General features: G+C 39.6%; 1 protein-coding gene across 3 annotated transcripts in view; it reads right to left on the bottom strand.

The window, feature by feature from the left end:
• Positions 1 to 21,155, bottom strand: part of MERTK (MER proto-oncogene, tyrosine kinase) — a 79,097-nt gene that overhangs the window by 32,957 nt on the left and 24,985 nt on the right. For 2 of the 3 annotated variants that reach the window (XM_026695924.2, XM_087931606.1), the window contains 4 exons: positions 20,508 to 20,691; positions 19,204 to 19,355; positions 10,439 to 10,592; positions 8,166 to 8,322 (listed from right to left, as the gene is read on the bottom strand). In XM_026695924.2, the coding sequence (XP_026551709.1) occupies positions 8,166 to 8,322; positions 10,439 to 10,592; positions 19,204 to 19,355; positions 20,508 to 20,691 (647 nt within the window). The remainder of the gene's footprint in view (positions 1 to 8,165; positions 8,323 to 10,438; positions 10,593 to 19,203; positions 19,356 to 20,507; positions 20,692 to 21,155) is intronic. The other variant, XM_026695925.2, reaches the window with a different exon arrangement.

The following is a 21,155-nucleotide window of genomic DNA, read 5'->3' as shown; positions in this document are numbered from 1 at the left end:
GGGCGTGTTAATCTCCTTAATTAGTCACTGGCTTGATGCCTTCTCCTAATTGAGATTGACGTCTCATCCACCGTCTGTTTCTCACATCTAACCAGGAACTTTCAAAATTCTCCTTCTCGCTGGAAAACTCTTGCATGTGTTCCTGGTTAGCTATTCCTGGCTGTTGCTCAGCCAGAGGAGAAGAATCAGAGGAGGTCGAAGGTCCTGACATCTCTATTAAATCAGGTTCGTCTCTCCTAGTTAAATCCATTTCCTCATCCTGACTACAATCCAAATCGCTCAGCAGTGCCGGCTCATAATTCACTGGTCAGACAAAATGGCATGACGGTGTACTCGAAATGACCATAACAAGTGCCAACGCTGTCTTCCACTCGTCCCCCTTGCGCATCCGAACCAGGTTGTAGGCCCCACGCAGATCGAGTTTAGTGAAGATAGTAGCCTCCTGCAATCGCTCCATCAATTCCGGAATGAGTGGCAAAGGATAACTATTCATCACTGTGATGGAGTTTAACCGACGGTAATCACAGCATAAGCGAAGTTCTTCCGACTTCTTTTTAACAAAAAGAATGGGAGCCGAAAGAGGAGACGACGATGGTCGAATAAACCCCCGAGCCAAGTTTTTATCTAGAAACTCTCGAAGTGCAGCCAACTCAGGCTCCGACATGGAGTATAACCAACCCTTGGGCAGTGGAGCATCTGGTATCAGGTCTACAGGACAATCATAAGCACGATGCGGTGGTAACTGATCTGCCTCCTTCTCGCTGAAAACGTCGGAGAAGTCCGATAGCTCCGGAGGTATGGAAACAGCAGGAGCGGCGGTGATATCCTGGCCAGTGCAGATATGTCTCAGATGATCCACACATTGGAGACTTGGAAAGGAAATGGCATTCTGCGCCCAGGCCACCAACGGATCGTGCAAACATAGCCAGGACACACCGAGTACCAAGGAGAGATGAAGGTTCGAGGTGATATAAAAACTTATCGCCTCCTCATGATCCCCAATGACCATACACACTGGCTGGGTGGCGAAACGAATGGGCCCAGACTTGAGCTCATGCCCATCCACGGTTTCCACCTTAATGGGTGGTTCCATAGCAAACAATGGGATCTCATAGTGCGTAGCAAAAGCCCGGTCCATAAAACTGGTTGTAGCCCCTGAGTCCACCAACGCAACCGCAGGGATTCCCTCCTTCAGAGACTGTGAAAAGATTTTACTGTCCAAAAGTAAATGCCGAGGAGGCCCTGGATTCACTTCAGCAATTTGGGGTGGGGGTGTGGAACGTGCCCGACCTAGGGTTTCCCCGAGGTCGGGCCTACCCCGTTTCCCGACGGGTCAGGAATGGATTCAGGCACAGGTGTGCGGGTCCCTCTCCGTTTGCAGGAATTAGCAAAATGTCCTGAACCCCCGCAATACAGGCACAAGCCTTCCTGAAACCTTCTAGAACGTTCTCACACCGTTAAGCGAGGGCGGAGTGCACCCAACTCCATCGGCTCCTCGGTCTTAACCATAGTTTGAGAAACTTTTGGTGGCGTGGTTTGTAAACGAGGAAGAGAAGATGGTTCCACAACAGGCCGTTTGCTTCCGCGCTGTTGTAAGCGGGCTTCAATCCGCAAACACTGTGTTACTAGTGCATCCAAAGTTGCAGCCCGCTCCGCATGCACTAACTCATCTTTGATGTTATCTGCCAAGCCCTCCTGAAACGCATCCATGTGGGCTGATTCATTCCAGGTGGAATCCATACAAAGTAAACGAAATTCTGCAATATATTCCTGCAGGGGACGTTTCCCCTGATAAATGTCCCATAACCGTCTTGCCACAGTTTGAGTTTTAATTGGGTTTTCAAACATAACCCTCATTTGTTGCTGAAAACCCTGAAAATTATCTAATAAAGGACTATCTTGAGTTAACAAGGGAGTAGCCCATTTGGCAGCCTGCCCAGACAAAAGGCTAATAATAAATCCTACCTTAGCCCGGTCATTTGAAAGTCTTCAGGCCTCAAGGACATAAATAACTGACACTGCCCCCAAAATGCCGGAAACATGTCCATTTGTCCTGAAAATTTCTCCGGCAGGGATACCGGGCTTTTCCTCAAGGGAGGGGCTGTAGGAGCAGCAGGAATTTGCAAACTTGAAATATGATTCACCAACTGAGTTACCTGGTTATAGAGGGTCTGGTTACTTTGTAGCAGTTGGTTTATTTGTTGCTGTTGCTGCTCCACCAAATGCTGCAGTTGAGTTGAATCCATCTTGGTTGAAAGATGGTTTGTTTTGGGCCAGAAGCAAAAATGTTATGTCTCCCCTTTAAATGCAGGAGGGCAAAACGAAACAAGCAGTTCCAAAATATCACAAACCAAAAAGCAAACTCTCACAAGAGGACCGATGAAGTATCTTCAGTCCTCAGCAATAAATCCAAACTCTGTCCGGCAAACCTGACGTGGCTATAAATCCCAAAGCCTCAAAGAGTTCTCTTCGAGTGTTCACTCCCAAAAATCACTTTGCTTCTGGCAAAGCTCGCCAGCCAAGCTGTTTCCTTTTATCCTCTATGAGGGCGTGTTAATCTCCTTAATTAGTCACTGGCTTGATGCCTTCTCCCTAATTGAGATTGACGTCTCATCCACTGTCTGTTTCTCACATCTAACCAGGAACTTTCAAAATTCTCCTCCTCGCTGGAAAACTCTTGCATGTGTTCCTGGTTAGCTATTCCTGGCTGTTGCTCAGCCAGAGGAGAAGAATCAGAGGAGGTCGAAGGTCCTGACATCTCTATTAAATCAGGTTCGTCTCTCCTAGTTAAATCCATTTCCTCATCCTGACTACAATCCAAATCGCTCAGCAGTGCCGGCTCATAATTCACTGCCATGTCCTCTTCGCTTGAGCTCACATCTGCCAACGGAACAGATTCCAACTCCGGAGTCACAACACATGTACATGGTGAAAAAAAAGAATCCTGCGAGTTTACAAGATGGCATAAGGAAAAAGCTGTTACAGAATCTAATAGTCCTGCTATGGATACTTTGAAGCCTCCTCCCAGATGGGAGCAACAGAAACAGACCATGAAGAGGGTGTGTGAGGTCTCAAACAATGCTTTGAGCTCTAAGCACATAGTGCTTATAAGCAGTATCCTGAATAACAGGAAGTGAGCTTCCTATAATCTTCTCAGCTGTCCTTACCACTCTCAGTAGGGACCTTCTATCTGAGGCACTGCTGCCACCAAACCAAACAGGGATGCAATTTGTTAAAACATTCTCAATCGTGCCTCTCTAAAAAGTGGCCAGGAGAGAAGGAGAAAGATGTGCTCTTCTCATTCGATGAATGCTTCACTAAAAATAATGTATGAAGAGACCAAGTCAGATTGTTAGTTATCTGCACCCCCAGATACTTAATACTATTGACCACCTCCACAGCTGCAGCCTTCATACAAAATGGGGTATGACTATGCCAGCTCTTTCTAAATTCAACAATGTCTCCTTTGTTTTATTAACATTCAAAACCAGGTTATTTTTATTGCACGACTAGTTCATTGAAGCTTTCACCTCCTGTCTATAAGAATCTTCACTGTCATCCTGGATAAATCCCACCATTGCTGTGTCATTTGCATATTTCACATATTTCATTCGTCGCAGATTTGGCACAGTAGTCATGGATCATCAAGGTGAACAATAACAGATTCAAGACACAGACCTGTGATGAACCCCTACTCAAGGAGATGGAATTGGAAACTTTTCTTCCAACTCACACAAACTGGGGCCTATCAATAAGGAAATCAAGTATCCAGTTACATAAAGAAGTATTAAAAGCTAATAGGCCCAGTTTGTTCACCAAATGCTGAGGAATGATTGTTTTTACATCAAACTAAAATTAACAAACAGCATTCGCACATGAGTATTCTTCTCTTGGAGGAGCACCAAACTAAGATGATGCACACAAGAAAGTGCATCATCTATAGACCAGTTATTCTGATAAGCAAACTGTAATGAGTCAAACGTAGGAGGAAGGCATAAAACAATATAATCCTTTACCAATGTTTCAAAACGCTTCATCATAATAGGAGTGAGAGCAACTGAATGGTAATCATTAAGGCATGTAATTATAATTTTTTTTCGGAGACTGCTACAAAAATTGCAGTCTTAAAATGATGGAATCATAGCCTAGTGCGGTGAAAGATTGAAGATGTCTGTAAGAGCAGAGGCCAGCTAGTCAAAACACTCAAGTAATTGCCCAGGGATATTATCAGGACCCACGGCCTTTTGTGTATTGACTTTTCATAGGATCTTCCAAATGGCAGTTGTATTAAACCTGAGCACTAGTTCGTCAGGCAGGGGAACAGCCTTTCTTGTTGGAACATTATTTGAGGCCTCAAACTGTCAAAAAAATGTTTATTTAGCTTATTTAGGAAATCCATGTCACTCTTACATGTTAGGGAAGCTTCTGTATAGTCAATAATAACCTAGATATCTTGCCACATGTGCCTAAGGCCCATAGGATCTTGAAAAAAATATGTACTTTCTGACTATAGGCCTGCTTTGCTGTTTTTGCAAATCAGCTCTTGCTATAGTAAGTGCTGCCACATTGCCTGATATAAAAGCGGCATTTTTCACCTTCAATATCACATGTACAGCCAAGGTTTCTCATTTGCCCGCATAACAATAGTCTTAAGAACACTAATTAAAGACTCTTGTGGGAAGGAAATAGTAAGAAAAAGAATGGATGGGTGGAGAAACAGAAAAACCAGCAAGTGATTTTGGAATTGCCTTGTCTCCTGATGCATGGAAACACATTTAAAGATACAGTTGGAATTCTTGATAGCAATACAGCAATCCTCTCTCTGTGTGTCTGTGTGTCTGTGTCTGTGTGTGCTTTCAGGTCATTCTTGATTCTTGATAACTGCCTGGACTACTGCCTGCAGTTACCTTGGCAACAGTTTCAGAAGTTGTTTGTTATTGCCTTCTTCCTATGGTTGAGAGATAATAACTGGCCCAAAGTCACTCAGCTGGCTTCATGTCCAAGGCAGAACTAGAACCGAGTTCCTGCTTTTAGTCTGGTGCATAATCATTACGCTAACCTGGTTCAAAGGCAGATTTTATTATTTTCTCCACAACAATAACCCTATCAGGTGAGGTGGACTGAGAGTGACAGACCAAGGTTACCCATCTGGTTTTCAAGGCTAAGGTGGGACATGAAGTCATGGTCTCCCGCTTTCTGGCCTGGTGCTTTAACCATTAATCCAAACATCTAAACTACTAGACCAAACAATGCCTAGCCAAACATATACATCTTGCCAATTTAGTGAAGGAGACATAAATTTGAGAAAATTGAATAAAAAGGTCAAGAGTTTGTATGGAGTATTTTGCAGTGAAAGTAACAAAGAGAGATTATGTTATTTAGTGTGCACAAAGCTGTTTCTAATGCCATGAATCATGATTCACAAACATTCTGTATAGCAGGACCTCTGTTTTCTAAACTTGCTGATTATATGAATTCCCATCCTTTATTTTCTCTTACTATTTTTTCAAGCATCATTAAAGCAGCATTCCTCTTATTCCAATCTTAGTGATTTTAGTAAATGAAAAGTAAAACAGTGCTCACAATCTGAAGTTGTTAGTGTAGTAATCTAGAATGTACATTTGAACATTGCCGTCCTACATTGTGGCTAAATTTGATTTTTTTTAACCGCACTTAACTTTCAAAGAACTTTTGCTTCAAAAGAACAATCTTTGGAGTTATTCATCTTGATGAGTTGTGTCATGAGTTGTGTCATCAATACACTAGCACGACACCAGAGGTGGAATTCAGCAGGTTCTGACCAGTTCTGGAGAACCGGTAAGAGAAAATTTGAGTAGTTTGGAGAACCAGCAAATATCACCTCTGACTTGCCCCACCCCCATCTATTCTCTGCTTCCTGAGTCCCAGCTGATCATCTGGGTCTTCTTTTGTTGCCTTGCACAGGGGAACAGAGCTGGAAAGCAGGTTAGTAGGGTGGGGAGGGAATAGGATTTTGCATTAGCCTTCCCCCACGAGTGGAGAGGGAATGGGGATTTTACAGTATCCTTTCCCTGCCATGCCCACCAAGCCATGCCCACAGAACCGGTAATAAAAAAAATTGAATCCCACCACTGCACAACACCCTTAGGTAATTACTCATAGCACTGAATGTGATTACACAGAAGTTCCACTATATTCAAAACAGAATTTATATTGGACTGCAGCTCAGTAATTAGTCTTGGGCCAAGCCTAATTTTTTTTTTAATAAAGTTTTATTTGGGTTTTCACACATACAAAATACAAGTAAACATCTTTTTTGAAAATAGCATGGTCCCAGGTTGAACTTCTTTATACAGACACAAAACTCACTTTCATGCACTTTTTTGTATTCTATTGCATATCTTATACTATTTTACATTTTCTATATAGTTTTTCCCCTCTTTTAATTTTCTCAATTTTATTTTGATTATCTCATCTCAATTCAAATCATTATATTTATACTTTTGTCTGTTCTGTTTCAATTTCATATTATCTTTTCTCATTAAACAAATTTTCTCCTGTAGTTACTAATTGGAGTATGACACCTTTATATCTTTTAATTACATCCATTCAACTCTTATTTAAATTTCAATATATACCTTAAGTTTATGACCTTCAATATAATACATAATACATAACTTCCAATCGAATTCTGCTTGGTACATTCTTATAATACACACTATATTCTTTAAAAAAGAAAGAAAGAGTGTAAATTCATGTAATTATAAACCCTCATTCCATTCCAGTTCAGTTCTATCATTAATAATCATTAAAATCTTAACATCTTTAACACTTCTTTTCAATTAAATATCATACTTCCTTAAAAACACATATAATCTCCATAATTAATTTTTCCCATATTTTTCCCATATTAATTTTTCCCATATTAATTCTTCACATATGTTTTATAAATCATTAAATATACCTTTTGTTACATGTATTTATTGACAAGCACTCCACTGAATTACGATAGCTATTTTATCAGACATTTTAATCATACATTGTTTCATGTTTTCTAAAATTATTTCTATTTCTAATATAACAATACTATCTTATGTACCTTTGCAGAATCCCTTTTTCCATTAAGTTTTCACTCATTATCTCTAAATAGGCCCTGTTTCTCTATATTTTGCTTCTGTCCTTTATAACTTCTTTTCCTTTCTTTCTTCCCTCTCATCTTCTCCCTCCCCTTTTTACCCCTTTGTCTCTCTAGTTCTAATTCTCTCTTCTGCATTTCCCTCTTCTGTTGCTTTCTGATTTTATACTTATTTTTCACTCTATTTTGGGGGGGAGTTGTTTTTCCCAATCTTAAACTTTCCATTCTCTTTCCCCCCCGCTTTCCTTTTTTCCCCCATCTAAGATTACTTGTTCAAATCTTTTCCCTTTTCGCTCTCCTTTGCAGCTTAAAAATAACAATGTTATTGTTTTTTAATAGTTTCAACTCCAGGGTACCTTATTTGTTACTTTTGCTGTTTGACCCGGTCAACCAAAACTTTCTCTTCTTATGTTCCTCCTGCACATTCTTTTCCAGTCTTCTTTGTGGTGGCCATTTCTGACCACCGCTGCAACTGCCTTCGGAAAAGGGAGTAATGGGCAGTTGGGGAGGAAAGATGTGGCTCTCCTCAACCCTACAGGCAGTCTCCCCCCTCTTCACCACCTCTATGGGGTGGCTTAGCCCCGAAACCAGCTGGCTTGGGGCGCTCCAGCAGCGAGCATGGATCGAAACCGTGCAGAGACGAGGTTTCGGTCTGTCACTGAAGAAGCTCAAACCAGAAGCCGGGCCAAGCTTGAATTTAAAACCAAATTTAACACACTGTCCTTTATTCAAGATCCTGTTTAGTATAGAGTTACGCCATAGATTTTGCCATAGGGAATTACAAACATTGAGAATCAGCTACTTCTAATCCTACTCTCAAAATGTATTAGATTTTAATTATCATGATTATTTAGTTAGAACATGAAACTCTACATGAAGTGGATCCATTTGATCATGGAAAGTGGACATGAATATCAGCTGTCTGGGGAAGTGTTTGCCACAAGTGCCCTATCACCCATCAAAGAACTGCAAATTGATGCCTGGATTACATTTTAGAAACCATGTATCAAGGATTGAGTTTACTTATCTTGTTTTTTGTTTAGGCACTTACCCAAATTTGGTCTCCTCTGTAATTTTTTTCCTGATAATCACAGATATGTACAGGATTAGCCCAATGATGACAGCTCCACATATAAATCCAAGGACTATTGTAAGTAAATCTGTATTTCTAGATTCTAGTGTAGTAGAAGGTGCAACAGATATAAAACCTATAAGAATAAGACAAGTTACAAAGAAAGGGAGACTGCCATCTTGTTATAGTTAGCGGGGAGCATTATTTGAAAATTCATGGAAGGGAGGGAGGGAGGGAAGGAAGGAATCTTTATTATAACCAAAATGTTAGAAATAAAAGGTATACTAAAACAATGAAAAGGAGAGGACTGAAGACAAATGTGATAGTTGATGTGAAAAGCATGTTATAACTCTGGGATTCATGTCTGATTTTCATAGCTGCTGCACAATATTTTGCTATGGTCTGAATTATAAATGATTTGTAATCTGAGAAAAGGTTGAATATATGAGTATTGACAGATTGCCGATGACACTAATATAAAACAGTAAATTACAGATATTTCAAAAATTCCTGTAGATCCCAAACTATACATTCCTGTAATTGTTAACTAGACAAAACAGTGCATCTTAGTGCAACATGTTTTGAACCAAAGTATCTTAAATCAGGGGTCCCCAACCACTGGGCCGCGGACCGGTCCCGGTCCATGGAACATTTCCTACCGGGCCGCCGGTTTGCTGGGCGCCGCCATCTTGTTTGACGAGAAAGTGCTTCCCGGTGAGTTTTTCCGGTTGGAAAGCAGCGTTTGGGTCCTGAAGGAATCCTTGCGCCTTAATTTCATCGAAAGGGGGGACTTTGAATGAAACTAAGGTGCGAGGATTCTTTCAGCACCCAAGGCAAGGTGAGCCAAGCGACTGTCCTGAAGCCATCCCGAAGCGAAGCCCATCGACAAAGGTACAAAGGAGGAGTTGAAGGTGGCGGGGAGAAGCAGGGGACAGCTGGCTGGCCGGTCACTCGGCTCGCCTTGCCTTGTCATGTGAGCTGATGCCGGTACCGGGCCGTGGATCATTTTGTGATGCCGGTACCAGGCCGTGGCACAAAAAAGGTTGGGGGCCACTGTCTTAAATGGACTAATGCACAGCATTCAAAAACTGGGACCTATCACTCCATAAAACTGAAATTTGGTAAATTTTATAAAATATAAAACATGTACCCCAACTTTTCAAATGTACTGCTGAAGGCATTGAAGAATCCAATAAGGATGTATCTCTGAAACAATGATCCAGAGATTCACTGATTGTCTCATAGTAGGATAAAGTAACATGGATTGGACAGCTCTAGTTCCACATGGAGAAACATTTGTCTCAAATGGAATTTTAGAACATCTTCTCTGTAGTAATGTTAAAGGGAAAATTTTATGCTTTGCCCAGAAAAAAGCTTTCATAAGTTTGGAGAATATCAGTGAGGAGGTTGGGAATTTGATTGTTTCCCCAAAACCTTTGTCACCCAAATCTATGGGTGACAAGGTATTCACTGCTACTTGAAATTCAACATTTTAATTTTTTGGGAGAAGTGTGTATTTGGTATAGTCATAGCCAAAAATTCACAGAAACTCTAATAGTTACTCACAAGTTATTATTAATTTTGTTCTTTGACACTGTTCCAATTTAAGGAGCTATTATCAGTTGTCATTACAGTAATCCCTAGCCTCAATATTTCTAACCTGAGGAGTCCAAATTCCAAAATTTCATCACCAAAATATTCAGACAACCACAAAAGGAAACAGTGGCACTAAGCTAGCAAATAGGACATTGTAAGTTCTAGTGCAACCTTATCCATGAAGCTAACTAAGTAAACTTGGGCCAGTTATTCCCTCTCCACCTTAGTAAAATGACAATGGCAAGCCACTTCTAAAATCTTGCCAAGAAAACTACAGGGATTTGTTCAGGTGTTGCCAGGAATCAAGACTGACTTGAAAATGTCCATGTGTGTGGCGTGCGCGCACCCCCCCCCCCACATGCTGAGGACACTTTTCCCCCATAAAATTCAGGGCAATTGCAATGCAGTTGCTCATTTCCTGGACCTAACCTATATGGCTTTTCTAACATGTGTTTTCTTGGAATCTTCCTATAAAGATTCTTCCTACTGACTGTAGCAATATAGATGCTGAGAATTTCAATTCATACTGAATTTGGAGCTTTTCATATAAAAAGCTAGTGTTCTATTGTTACACTGTGGCTAGAATTTCAACAACTTTATTTTGCATTACTTTTGTTCTCAAACTTAACTCATATCACTGTATTGATCTGACTTACCATTGCTTGGAATGAACATTGCTACAGGGTCGCTGAAAGGCCCAACTCCACCATTAGTGACAGCAGCTACTTGCACTATGCAGGTGACATTTGTGGTCATAAATGGAATATGAATGACATTCGTATCTTTACTGGTAGAAAAAGAGTGATTCTTCTGTGAAGAGAAAAATAATTTTTATTCTAGCTAGTGGACAAGTTTCATAGGTACCTAACAGTTTTGCCAATAAATGTTTGCCTTTATTTGCTTACAAATAAGATTAACAGATACTTGCTAATACCAGCACAATAACTATATATTCATGTACAGTAACTATCTTGATAACTATAGTACTTCAAGCACTAGATAGGAATAACAAAAAAGTTGACAATGAGTTATTTAAATCTATTTCACTGTTGTTTGGAACCCATACTAATTTTTTTCCCATTGTAAACAATAAACAGCTGTGGGCGATCAAATTAACTCATTACAAATCTGTCATCTGACTGGCAGACAAAATAGTAAAAAAGTATAACTTAACATAAAAACAAACAAAGCACATTGTAGGAAGCAGTTTGTACAATTGATCTTTTTTATATTTCCATGCTCAGTCTTCTTCCCTGCCTAATTGCAGAAACAGAAAATCTGTTGTTTGCTTCCATCATGCTAATTGTATAATTCCTGATGGTTTAGAACTGATGTGTCATTTAAACTGATCCTTGGTGTATTGTTTTAAAAAGAAGCAAAAAGGAATAGATTTAATTTCTACAAAATAGAAAACAGAAGAAAAAAGAAAAGAAATTGGACAGGCAAATCTGTGGGGAGTCCTAAGACAACTTAATATCAAATAATAATTTGCCAACAATCATTTGATTAACCTTCTAGAATAGTGTGCAATCTCTGCCTGCTTACTGGAGAAAAAGTCAAAGTGGGCAAAATAAATTTACTCCTATCTACACATGTACAAGGTGAAATTGGCAAGAATACTTACTAATTGTTCTGACCCAGCCTTCGCAAGCAATGAGAAACCACTTACTCATGAGTAAAACAACCCCCCCTTTTAAAACCGGGTAGGAACATTATTTCCTAGCAGGGAGACTCCATTGGCACCTCAAATACAGAGCAATTAAGTCCTGACAAATCTGGTTCTGGCAAAGGAATCCAACTTGATTGATATACAAGGAAAAACGAATGACAACAGGCCACTCCCAAACCCATTTATTTCCCAGCCAGAAACTAGCATCTACAACTTCTTTTCCCTGAGAGCCAGCTTATTGCCTTCCATTGCTCTCCTCTCCTCTCTAGGCATACACGCATCTGGGATGGCCAGCCCCCATCTGTTCCTCCCCATCACTGAGCTCAGATCTGCAGACAGCTACCTCTCTACCTGGGGACGGACAGAGGCCCCGGTTCTGCATCTGCCTCTGATTCTGCTTCATCATCAGAGCCTTGAAAGGCTCTGAATCTGGTCCAGGCTTCCCTTCAACCTCCTCCTCATCTGACTCTTCTCCTAGCTCTGATGGCAGCCAACAGGCCACAACACTAATGACCTGAAAATCTCAAAAAGGTTACTACTGTATATAGTCAATGACAATATTATTTCAACAAGTGCTACCTACTATATTTGTGATTTCAATGAAATCAAAGAAATATTTAAGTTATACCTTTTGTCTGTCTTAAATATCACCCTGATGGAATGCCGTTTGTGAAGAAATGTGTATTTGGAGATTTCATCTACTTTCATCTAGTTTAGTCATAATAGCATCAAACAGAAAAATCTGCAAACTTAGGCATCAACCTGCCAATTACATATGGGTTCCATCTGATAGCATTAGCACGTCCAACTTGAAATAAATTTCTGTTCCTGTAAATTTTCAGTAGAGTCTATGAATCAGCTGAAGAACTGGGAAAAAACCCAAAACAGTTCTTGTAGGTACCACCTCCTAGTAAATTGTCACCTAGTCTCCACCCTCCACATTTTCTGTGACTCATAATGCAGCTGAAAAACTAGTTTAGTATGATAACATGGTTGAAGGACAGAGCTGCTACTGTTTAAGCCAGTATAAAATTCTCTGTAAATAGGAAGTAAGAAAAAATGATTAAGGCTGCAACTCTGACAAAATGAATTTATCAGAAAGATTTTTTCTTTTTTTATATAAATAATTTTATTTAAAATTACAGTTATACAGATTAAAAATTAATACAAGTACAAAACATTTTAAAAGCCAGTTTGGTCTACTGGTACTACACTACTACGCTAAAACTCAGGAGACTGTGACTTCCAGTCCTGTCTTAGGCATGAAAGCTAGCTGGGTGACCTTGAGTGAATCTTGTTCTTTCAGCCCACCTCAGCTCCCAAATAGAGTTGGGGAAATTGTGGGGAAAATAGGAGGGGGAAGGAGTAAGATATGTTGTGACTTCCCCTTTATCACAAGTCTTAATAATTTTAACAACTTGAACAACCTTCTTGTAAAATGTAGCAAACAATCTCTTTATCCATATCTCATCCCTTATTTTAAACAGATCCTTCACAGCCTGTCCTTCAGTCCTGGTCAGCAAAAGTCATAAGGGTTACCACACATAACATAATTTATCACAGATATATGAAAAAGGAAAAATTAAAAAAAAAGACAGGCTGGGATTATCAGGAAAAGTATGATAAAATGGGAATAAGTAATTTATGTCAACTTAAATAATTGCATTCAGAGGAACTTCATAAGATACAGTGATAAAAATATCCTTTCATGCTGAATATTTATTCAAAAATAAGTTCTATGTTCAATAGGATGTATCCCTTTGTAAGAGTGCAAAATAAAGTATTTATCATCCACTATAGATAATTTTTTACAAATAATTTGTCATAATTTTTTATCTATTTTATTTATTACATTTTTATGCTGCCCATCTCCCCTGTAAGGTGACTCTGGGCAACTCTATTTTTTTTAATTTAGAATTTATTTATTTATTTTTATTTATTTGATTTGTCAATCGCTTACAAGATAATAGGTGTAAGTATATACATAGTTATGAATACATGAAATGGGTACATATAAGAAAAATACAAGAAACACTAGGACAGGGACGGTAGGCATGTTGGTGTGTTTATGCATGTCCCCTACAGACCTCTTAGGAAAGGGGTGAGGTCAATAGTAGACAGTCTAAGGTTAAAGTTTTTGGGGTTTGGGGAGGAAACCACAGAGTCAGGTAAAGTATTCCAGACATTGACCACTCTGTTGCTGAAGTTGTATTTCCTGCAATCAAGTTTGGTGCGGTTAACCTTGAGTTTGTATCTATTATTTGCTCTAGTGTTGTTATGGTTGAAGCTGAAGTATTCATTGACAGGTAAGTCATTGCAATGTATGATTTTATATACCATACTTAGATCAGACTGAAGACTGTGTAATTCAAGGTTTTCTAGGTCTAGAATTTCAAGTCTGGTGCCATAAGGTATTCTACAACGAGTAGAGGAGTGGAGAACTCTTCTTGTGAAATATTTCTGGACTTTTTCAACTGTGCTAATATCAGATACGTAATGGACACGAAGACTTTTTCTTTTTACCTAAATCCCATTGTGGTTACAGTAAAGACCTTACGTAATTTCGTTGGGATTGGTTTCTTTCTTAGAAACAGTGGTTGCAGCTCAGAACTCTGTTTGGAACTGTATCTATCTACCCAGAAGACAATGGGAAACTGAAAGAATTGTGTATGCTTTAAAAATAATTTGGAGGAAGTGCTTCAGAACTCACATAAGGTTCTTTCACAACAGTTGTCTGAAAGAAAGTGCTACTACTTTAACAGTCCTAACCACTGACTCCTTAAAGCAGCAGCTGTTTTTTTCCAGTTTCATATTGAAGGCTGAGAAAAGCTGAGATGCTTTAAACCAGGGGTCGCCAACCTTTTGGACCTCAGGGACCATCAAACTCATAATTTTAGATCCCAGGAACCACTAACCGGTTCTGTGGGCGTGGCCTAATTTGTGGTTGTGGCTTGGTGGTCATGTGACTGGTTGGGCATGGCTTGTATGTAAATATTATAAATCTTTATATAAATATTGAATTTTTTATAAAAAAGAGCAACTTTTACCCAAAATCAGGCAAAGCAGGCAGGGAGATTGAGTTGCTCACAGAATCACAGATTCATTCAGAGATCTATCTATCTGCCATTGGCTAGATCAGTGTGTCCCATAAAATTTGCTTGCAAAGGAAACTTCCAAAATTTACTAGCAAGCAAACTCACAAAATTAACTCACAACACACCATGTATGTAAATATTGAATTTTTTTTTATAAAAAAGCAATTTTTACCTCAAATCAGGCAAAGCAGGCAGATTGAGTTGATCACAGAATCCATTCAGTGATCTATCTATCTGCCATTGACTAGCTCAATCTCTCAAATTTGCTTGCTGTGAGTCTGCACTGAATTTGCTTGCAAGCAAACCTTCAGTCCTAAGGGAAGCAGAGCTGAAGATCTAAAGACTAGCTAGAAAGCAAGAAATCCAACCATTTCCTGCTTCCTAGCTAATCTAAATCTCCTGGCACAGCAGAACAGATGATGCTCGGAAAAAGGAAAAATAGCAATTTTAGCAGGCAAGTTTGCTGGGTAAGGAGTGAAGTGGGGGGAGCATTCCTACGGGCCATGTGGGCGGTACAGCCTTGTGTTTCTGTGCAGCTTGGATTAATTGCTTTGGGGAGGTGCTCTGGGGGTGAGATTTCTCTGCGGCCCACCAAAATTTTCTCAAGGCCCACCAAAATTTTCTCAAGGCCACACCAGTGGGCCGTGGCCCACTGGTTGGCGACTGCTGGACTAGAAGACCTACAAAGTCCCTTCCAAACTCTGTTATTCTGTTATGTCCAATCTCTTAACAATTCTGAGGTTAGCAGTGCATATACAAATCAGTGGTGGGATTCAAATTATTTTACTACCGGTTCTGTGGGAGTGGCTTGGTGGGCAGGGCAGGGGAAGGATACTGCAAAATCCCCATTCCCTCCCCACGCCTGAGGGAAGGTTACTGCAAAATCCCATTCTCTCCCCACCCCACTAACCTGCTTTCCAGCTCTGTTCTCCTGTGCAGGGCAACAAAAGAAGACCCACCCAATCAGCTGGGGCTCAGGAGGCAGAGAATAGATGGGGGTGGGGCCAGTCAGAGGTGGCATTTGCCGGTTCCCTGAACTACTCAAAATTTCCACTACCGGTTCTCCAGAACTGGTCAGAACCTGCTGAATACCACCTCTGATACAAATGTATAATGCATACATCTCCATTTTATCTAAAAGATTTTTCTGCTTAATACATTTTTCCTCTTCTTAAACACCAACTAAACCTTTAGAAAGTCAAACTTAAAAACATTTCACCTACACTGACTTCACCTTCTTACGTAAGGATGAAAAACAAAGAACAGAGGTAACTTTATTACACCGGAGAGCAGGCTGAGCAACAGAAGTGTCCACAAAAGGGGTCAAGGGACAGGCAAAGGACAAAATGAGTATAACAACAACATCAGGCTTGTTTTCATCTTTTTTGTAAAAAAAAAAAAAAACCTCATTGGATTCTGTGTGTTGGATACTTCTGGCTGAGTCCTATTAACTGGAGAATGGGGCAGCCTCTTCAGAGAGGGAACAAGTGACCACACAATTGCTCAGAATTCTCTAAACTTGCATTTAAATGTCATGGAATAGGCAAAATTGTCATTAGCAAATCAGTTTCAGTTGCCAGTCCAGTTTGATTTCCAGTTAATGTCTAACCTTTGATCAGGCAAAAAAAAAAAGGATTTGGGGATGAACTGTATTAAAAGATAAATCTATATATGAAAAAGTTTTGACATTGCATATTTTATTGGGAAAACTAGATACACAGATTTATATCTTGTTCTGAGGATCAGGAAGTAACCTTTAGCTCACCATCTGTAATGTAAGTTGCTGAGTTAGCGTCTCTACTCTGTGCTAGTCAGAAGACTGTAACACTACTGTGCTGATTTCAGTATCTTTATGCTGTGATTTCTAAATCCTTAAAATGAACTACCTAAAAAGGGAACAGAAAGCTAAAGTTTTATAGAAAACAAACATAAATAATCTTTTATGGAAAACGTACCATATTTAAATAGCTCAGTGTGATAAAACTCTGAGCAGATATTCATACCACACTGATGAATGTACAATGTGCTACACTTTTGGATTAGAAAATTAACTTTAAGATAAATAAAGTCATCTGGGGTAAAGAAATGTAAAAAAACACCAGTTATTCTCCCCCTGCCACTTATCCAGAAAACCTCATTTCTGTAGCATAGCCGTTGTTTCTCTGTTGTATAACACATTTAGCACAATACTGAGGGTGGCCACACTCAGAGATGAAAAGTCTCTGGAGGAAGATTCCCAACTATGCAACATCTTCAGGTTCAAGTGGCTTAATAACATTATTTGAAAAGCACAATGCCAAAACACATCTGGAAGTAAACAGCAATTTATCATCCTGTGTCTGAATTATTGCATTGCATACACAGGGCTGTATTGCATACACAGCCCATTGCATACACAGGGCTGGCTGCCTTTGAAGATAGTTTGGAAGCCACAGCTGGAACAGAATAGGCCAGCCAGGCTACTAGAGGGAAGGAATTCATTGTTGCAGAATTTTCCTATAAAGCGGTGAGATGGGCCATAATGAATCTTAGATGCAATATACGATTGTAATCTCAATCTTGTGACTGCAATCTCAATGGCAAAGGGATTCATTTCTGTTTATACAGTTAAAGGAGAGGTTAGCACTAATCTGATGTGATTACTGTAATACTAAACAATTCCCCGAAAATAAAATTAGAGGAGTTAGCTATCATTCACCATGATATCCCTTATTGATGGCTAAGATGTACATGTAGTCCTTGATTTACTATTCATTTAGTGACAATTCAAAGGTATGATAGCACAGAAAAAAGTGATTTATGACCAGTCCTCACACTTACAACTATCACAGCATTCCCTTTGATCATGATAACGATTTGGGAACTGGGCAGCCAGCATATATTGGTTGCAGTTTCTCAGATCATATATAACAATTTGTAATCTTTTCAGGCAGTTTATGATAAGCATGGTCAATGAGGAAAGCTGGATTCACTTAGTGACTATGGTGATTTGCTTAATGATCATAGCAAAAAATAATAATAATAGAATTGGGCATGGCATTGTGATATATCACTTAATGACTACATCGCTTAGTGATGGAAGTTCCAGTCCCAATTGTGGTCATAAATCAAGGATTACCTGTACAGGAGAGGAATTTGCTTCAGGAAACAGAGTCCATAAACCAGGAGGGGGAACTTGTATGACCAATTGCATTCAAAGGACTTTTTTAAAAAAATACTTAGGTCATCATATATATGGAATTAGTTTTTCCAGCATCAATAAAACTGGTTTTTCAATTGTAGGAATCTGCCACAGCAATTAAGAGGCAAAAAGCCTTCAGCATATAATAAATTAAGATCTTGTCCATTTGTGGCAGCAGGCAAGCCTCCTGGATGGTACTAAACAATTATAGCTAGTCCCCAGGTTACTTGTTCAGCAATCATCCAAAATTATGCTGGTATTGAATGAGTGGGAATTATGACTGATCCACAAACTTGCAACTGTTGCAGTATCCCCATGGTCACATGACCATGATCTGGCCACCTGATTGCCATTTCCAACCTTACCTGCCAGCTTCCCACAAGCAAAGTCAATGGGGAAGCTGGGAGGGAAATTTTCAAGTCACTTCTGTAATCACTCCCGAGACATTTTCTCCCAAGGAACCTCACTACAGACTATGAGTTCCTAGTCAGCCTCCTCATGCTTCCCAGCATCCCCCACCTCCCACTAGCCCTTCTTGACCCACCTGTGGATTCTACTATATTGCCCGCACTTCCTAGCACCTGCCTGTGACACCTCTGTACCCTCCTTGTGCTCATCATCTGGAACTCCTATCTCTTCCTGCTTAATGACTGGAATTATCATGGCAACCAGAACTGCTGTGATTGCTGTAGTTAAAGAATACAGTCACAGTGTTGTGTTTTACAACCACATCCCTTAACGACAGCAATTCTAGTCCCAATTGCCATTTTAACTCAAGGAGTAACTGTAATTAAGGTCAAAGAGCTGAGATTCTTAACTTGCAATTAAGACTTCTTAGGAAAGCATTACACCAAGGAGAAAAACTGCTCAGGAAGAGATACTCAAGAAGCTGCACAATATTTGATGTTAAGGCCATGCCTACTGGACAAAGATAAGAGAACAAAAATGATGACATGTCCTTCCTTTGTGGGAAGTCTGATTGCTCTATGTAAGAACTATCTGTTCTTTTCAAGGTTCTTGCTCTCTGTGGAAAGAGGATCTCGGAGAGAGAATAAAAAAGGAGGTAATCAGAAAGAGAGAAATGGATAGTTTATGTTCTTGACACAATTTCTCATTGATCATTTCCTTTTATATCATACAGCACGAGGCACAAAAAATAAGAAAGCATGTAAAGCTTTCTTTCAGATGTGAATCATGTAAAGTGATCCACATCTGATTGCTTCTTAGATTTTTGGCTAAGATCAAGTGTAAGGGAAGGAAAAAGTTATTTGGTTCAGATTTTGAAAACCTGTAGCTAATGACAGGATAGAAGGCATAATTAGATGGATACAGTCTGATTCTTGATAAAATAGCTTGGATTCATAACATGATATTTCTTATGGCACCTAAAAGGCTGGCAGTTGTTCATGTTTTTTAAAAATCCTTTCTTTGGGATAGCCAGTGTTGACTATTTAATCGATATTAATTCATACGTACAGATCGTTCTGAAGTTTGCCACACATGAGAGATCCTGTAGCTCTGAAGTTTACCATTCATCTGTGAAGCAGGAGGCTTAATCCACTTGACTATTACTGAAGAACTGGATTCGTTTATAGAGATTGTGACATTCAAAGGGGGACCAGATGGAGCTTAAGAACAGAACAGAGAAACAAACAAAATAAAATTTATCTTTTGGGTGGAAACAGAAAAAAAGAAACAACAGGAATAAAAACAATATTTACTGGCTTGGTTCTCTAGATCAAGGGGGGCGGGGGGGCGGGAATTTTAGCAAGCTGCCTTTTACAAATAAGTATTTTCCTACATCTCTTTCTATATGTTCAATCCTCCCTAAATTATAGTTTATGAATAATAGCAGAATCATAACATATATTTTCATTAAGAACAATTTGTACTAAAGATCCAGAGGAATGGCGTATGTATCATTCAAAAAGAAAAGCAAAATAATGACAAAATAATTACTTGTAGGTCATTATCTTACTGAGTCCATAGTTTTGTTAGTGCTTTTCATTTTAGAAAGTTTTTTTTTAAAGGGTTATATATGCTACTTGCATAATATTGTGCAGATAGTCATATATTAACAAAATGGAATAGGCATGGGAATAGGAGAGGCTCATTATTGAGCCACCAATTATAATCAAATGTAAAACTGTGGCTAGGAAAGAGAATATTGCTCTATAGAACAAAGTGCCTCTGGGCATTCAATCAGCCCAGAGATTTGTTTGTACAGACTGGAATATGCATCTGTCTCATTTCACGCCACATTTATTTTTGTTTGCCCTTGCCTTTATTTCAGTACACAAATTTAAAGGAGAAAGGCAAAGGTGGAATTCAGCAGGTGTTGACCAGTTCTGGAGAATTGATAGTGGAAATTTTGAGTAATTCAGAGAACCGGAAAATACCACCTCTGACTGGCCCCACTCCCACCTATTCTCTGCCTCCCAAGTCCAAGCTGATCGGCTGGGTCTTCTTTTGTTGCCCTGCACAGGAGAACGGAGCTGGAAAGCAGGCTAGTGGGATGGGGAGAAAATGGGATTTTATAGTATCCTTCCCCTGGAGTGGGGAGGGAATGGAGATTTTACAGCATCATTCCCTTGCCACGCCCACCAAGCCACGCCATACAACCGGTAGTAAATTTTTTTGAATCCCACCACTGAAGAAAGGGGCTTATTGTTAAATCATAGAGCATCAGAACTTTTAGCTGACCCACTGCAAATATCCTGGAGAATGATCCTTCATTCCTCTGTTTGCTACCATCATGCTGCCTTGTTGATAATTCTTACCTCCTTCAGTTGTACTGGCCATAATCCAAGGGCTGAGGCTTGACCATCCTACTTCATTCATACAAGAAACACTGATGTTGTAATCCTTCATGGCTGATAGACTCTGAATAAGATACTCATGCGGTGGTACAGAAGTGTTAAAAGTCATCGTAGAACTGTTACTTGGTGCATCGACTTCTTTTACCTAGTTTAAAAAATGTTAAGCAAATACGGTTAAGGAAAGAATGCTCTGAAAGTATCTTTTCAATTATCCATGCTTAATTTTCTGTTTGAAGAAGGTGGATGAGGAGTCCTTCTTTGCCTGGGCTGACAGAAAGCATTTTGATAACAAAAAGCAGCAAAGGGTACTCCTCCATGATGAGCACTGGATGGATTGTAAGAATGACTTAGGCCTATCTGGAGTCCTGCCAGTAAATGAAAGTAATGCTGTTAACAATCTAAGCTTTGCTTATTTTTTACAAAAGTTGATTAGAACTAAAGTCAAAGAGACTCGGGTGGAATTAGGTTTATGATTGAAATTGTTTTGAAGGAAGTAGCCCAAAATGTTCATATATTCAGGTTCTCTATGACTCCCACAAAACTCATTGCCTTTTACTTGCTACTGTACCAGAGGTGGTATTCAGCAGGTTCTGACCAGTTCTGGAGAAC

This window comes from Pseudonaja textilis, chromosome 1, assembly GCF_049901715.1.
Source record: "Pseudonaja textilis isolate UNSWEBS1 chromosome 1, rPseTex1.2, whole genome shotgun sequence".
NCBI classification, from domain to species: Eukaryota; Metazoa; Chordata; class Lepidosauria; order Squamata; family Elapidae; genus Pseudonaja; species Pseudonaja textilis.
Note: the sequence above shows the minus strand (reverse complement) of the source record. Positions and strands in the feature narration are given on the sequence as shown.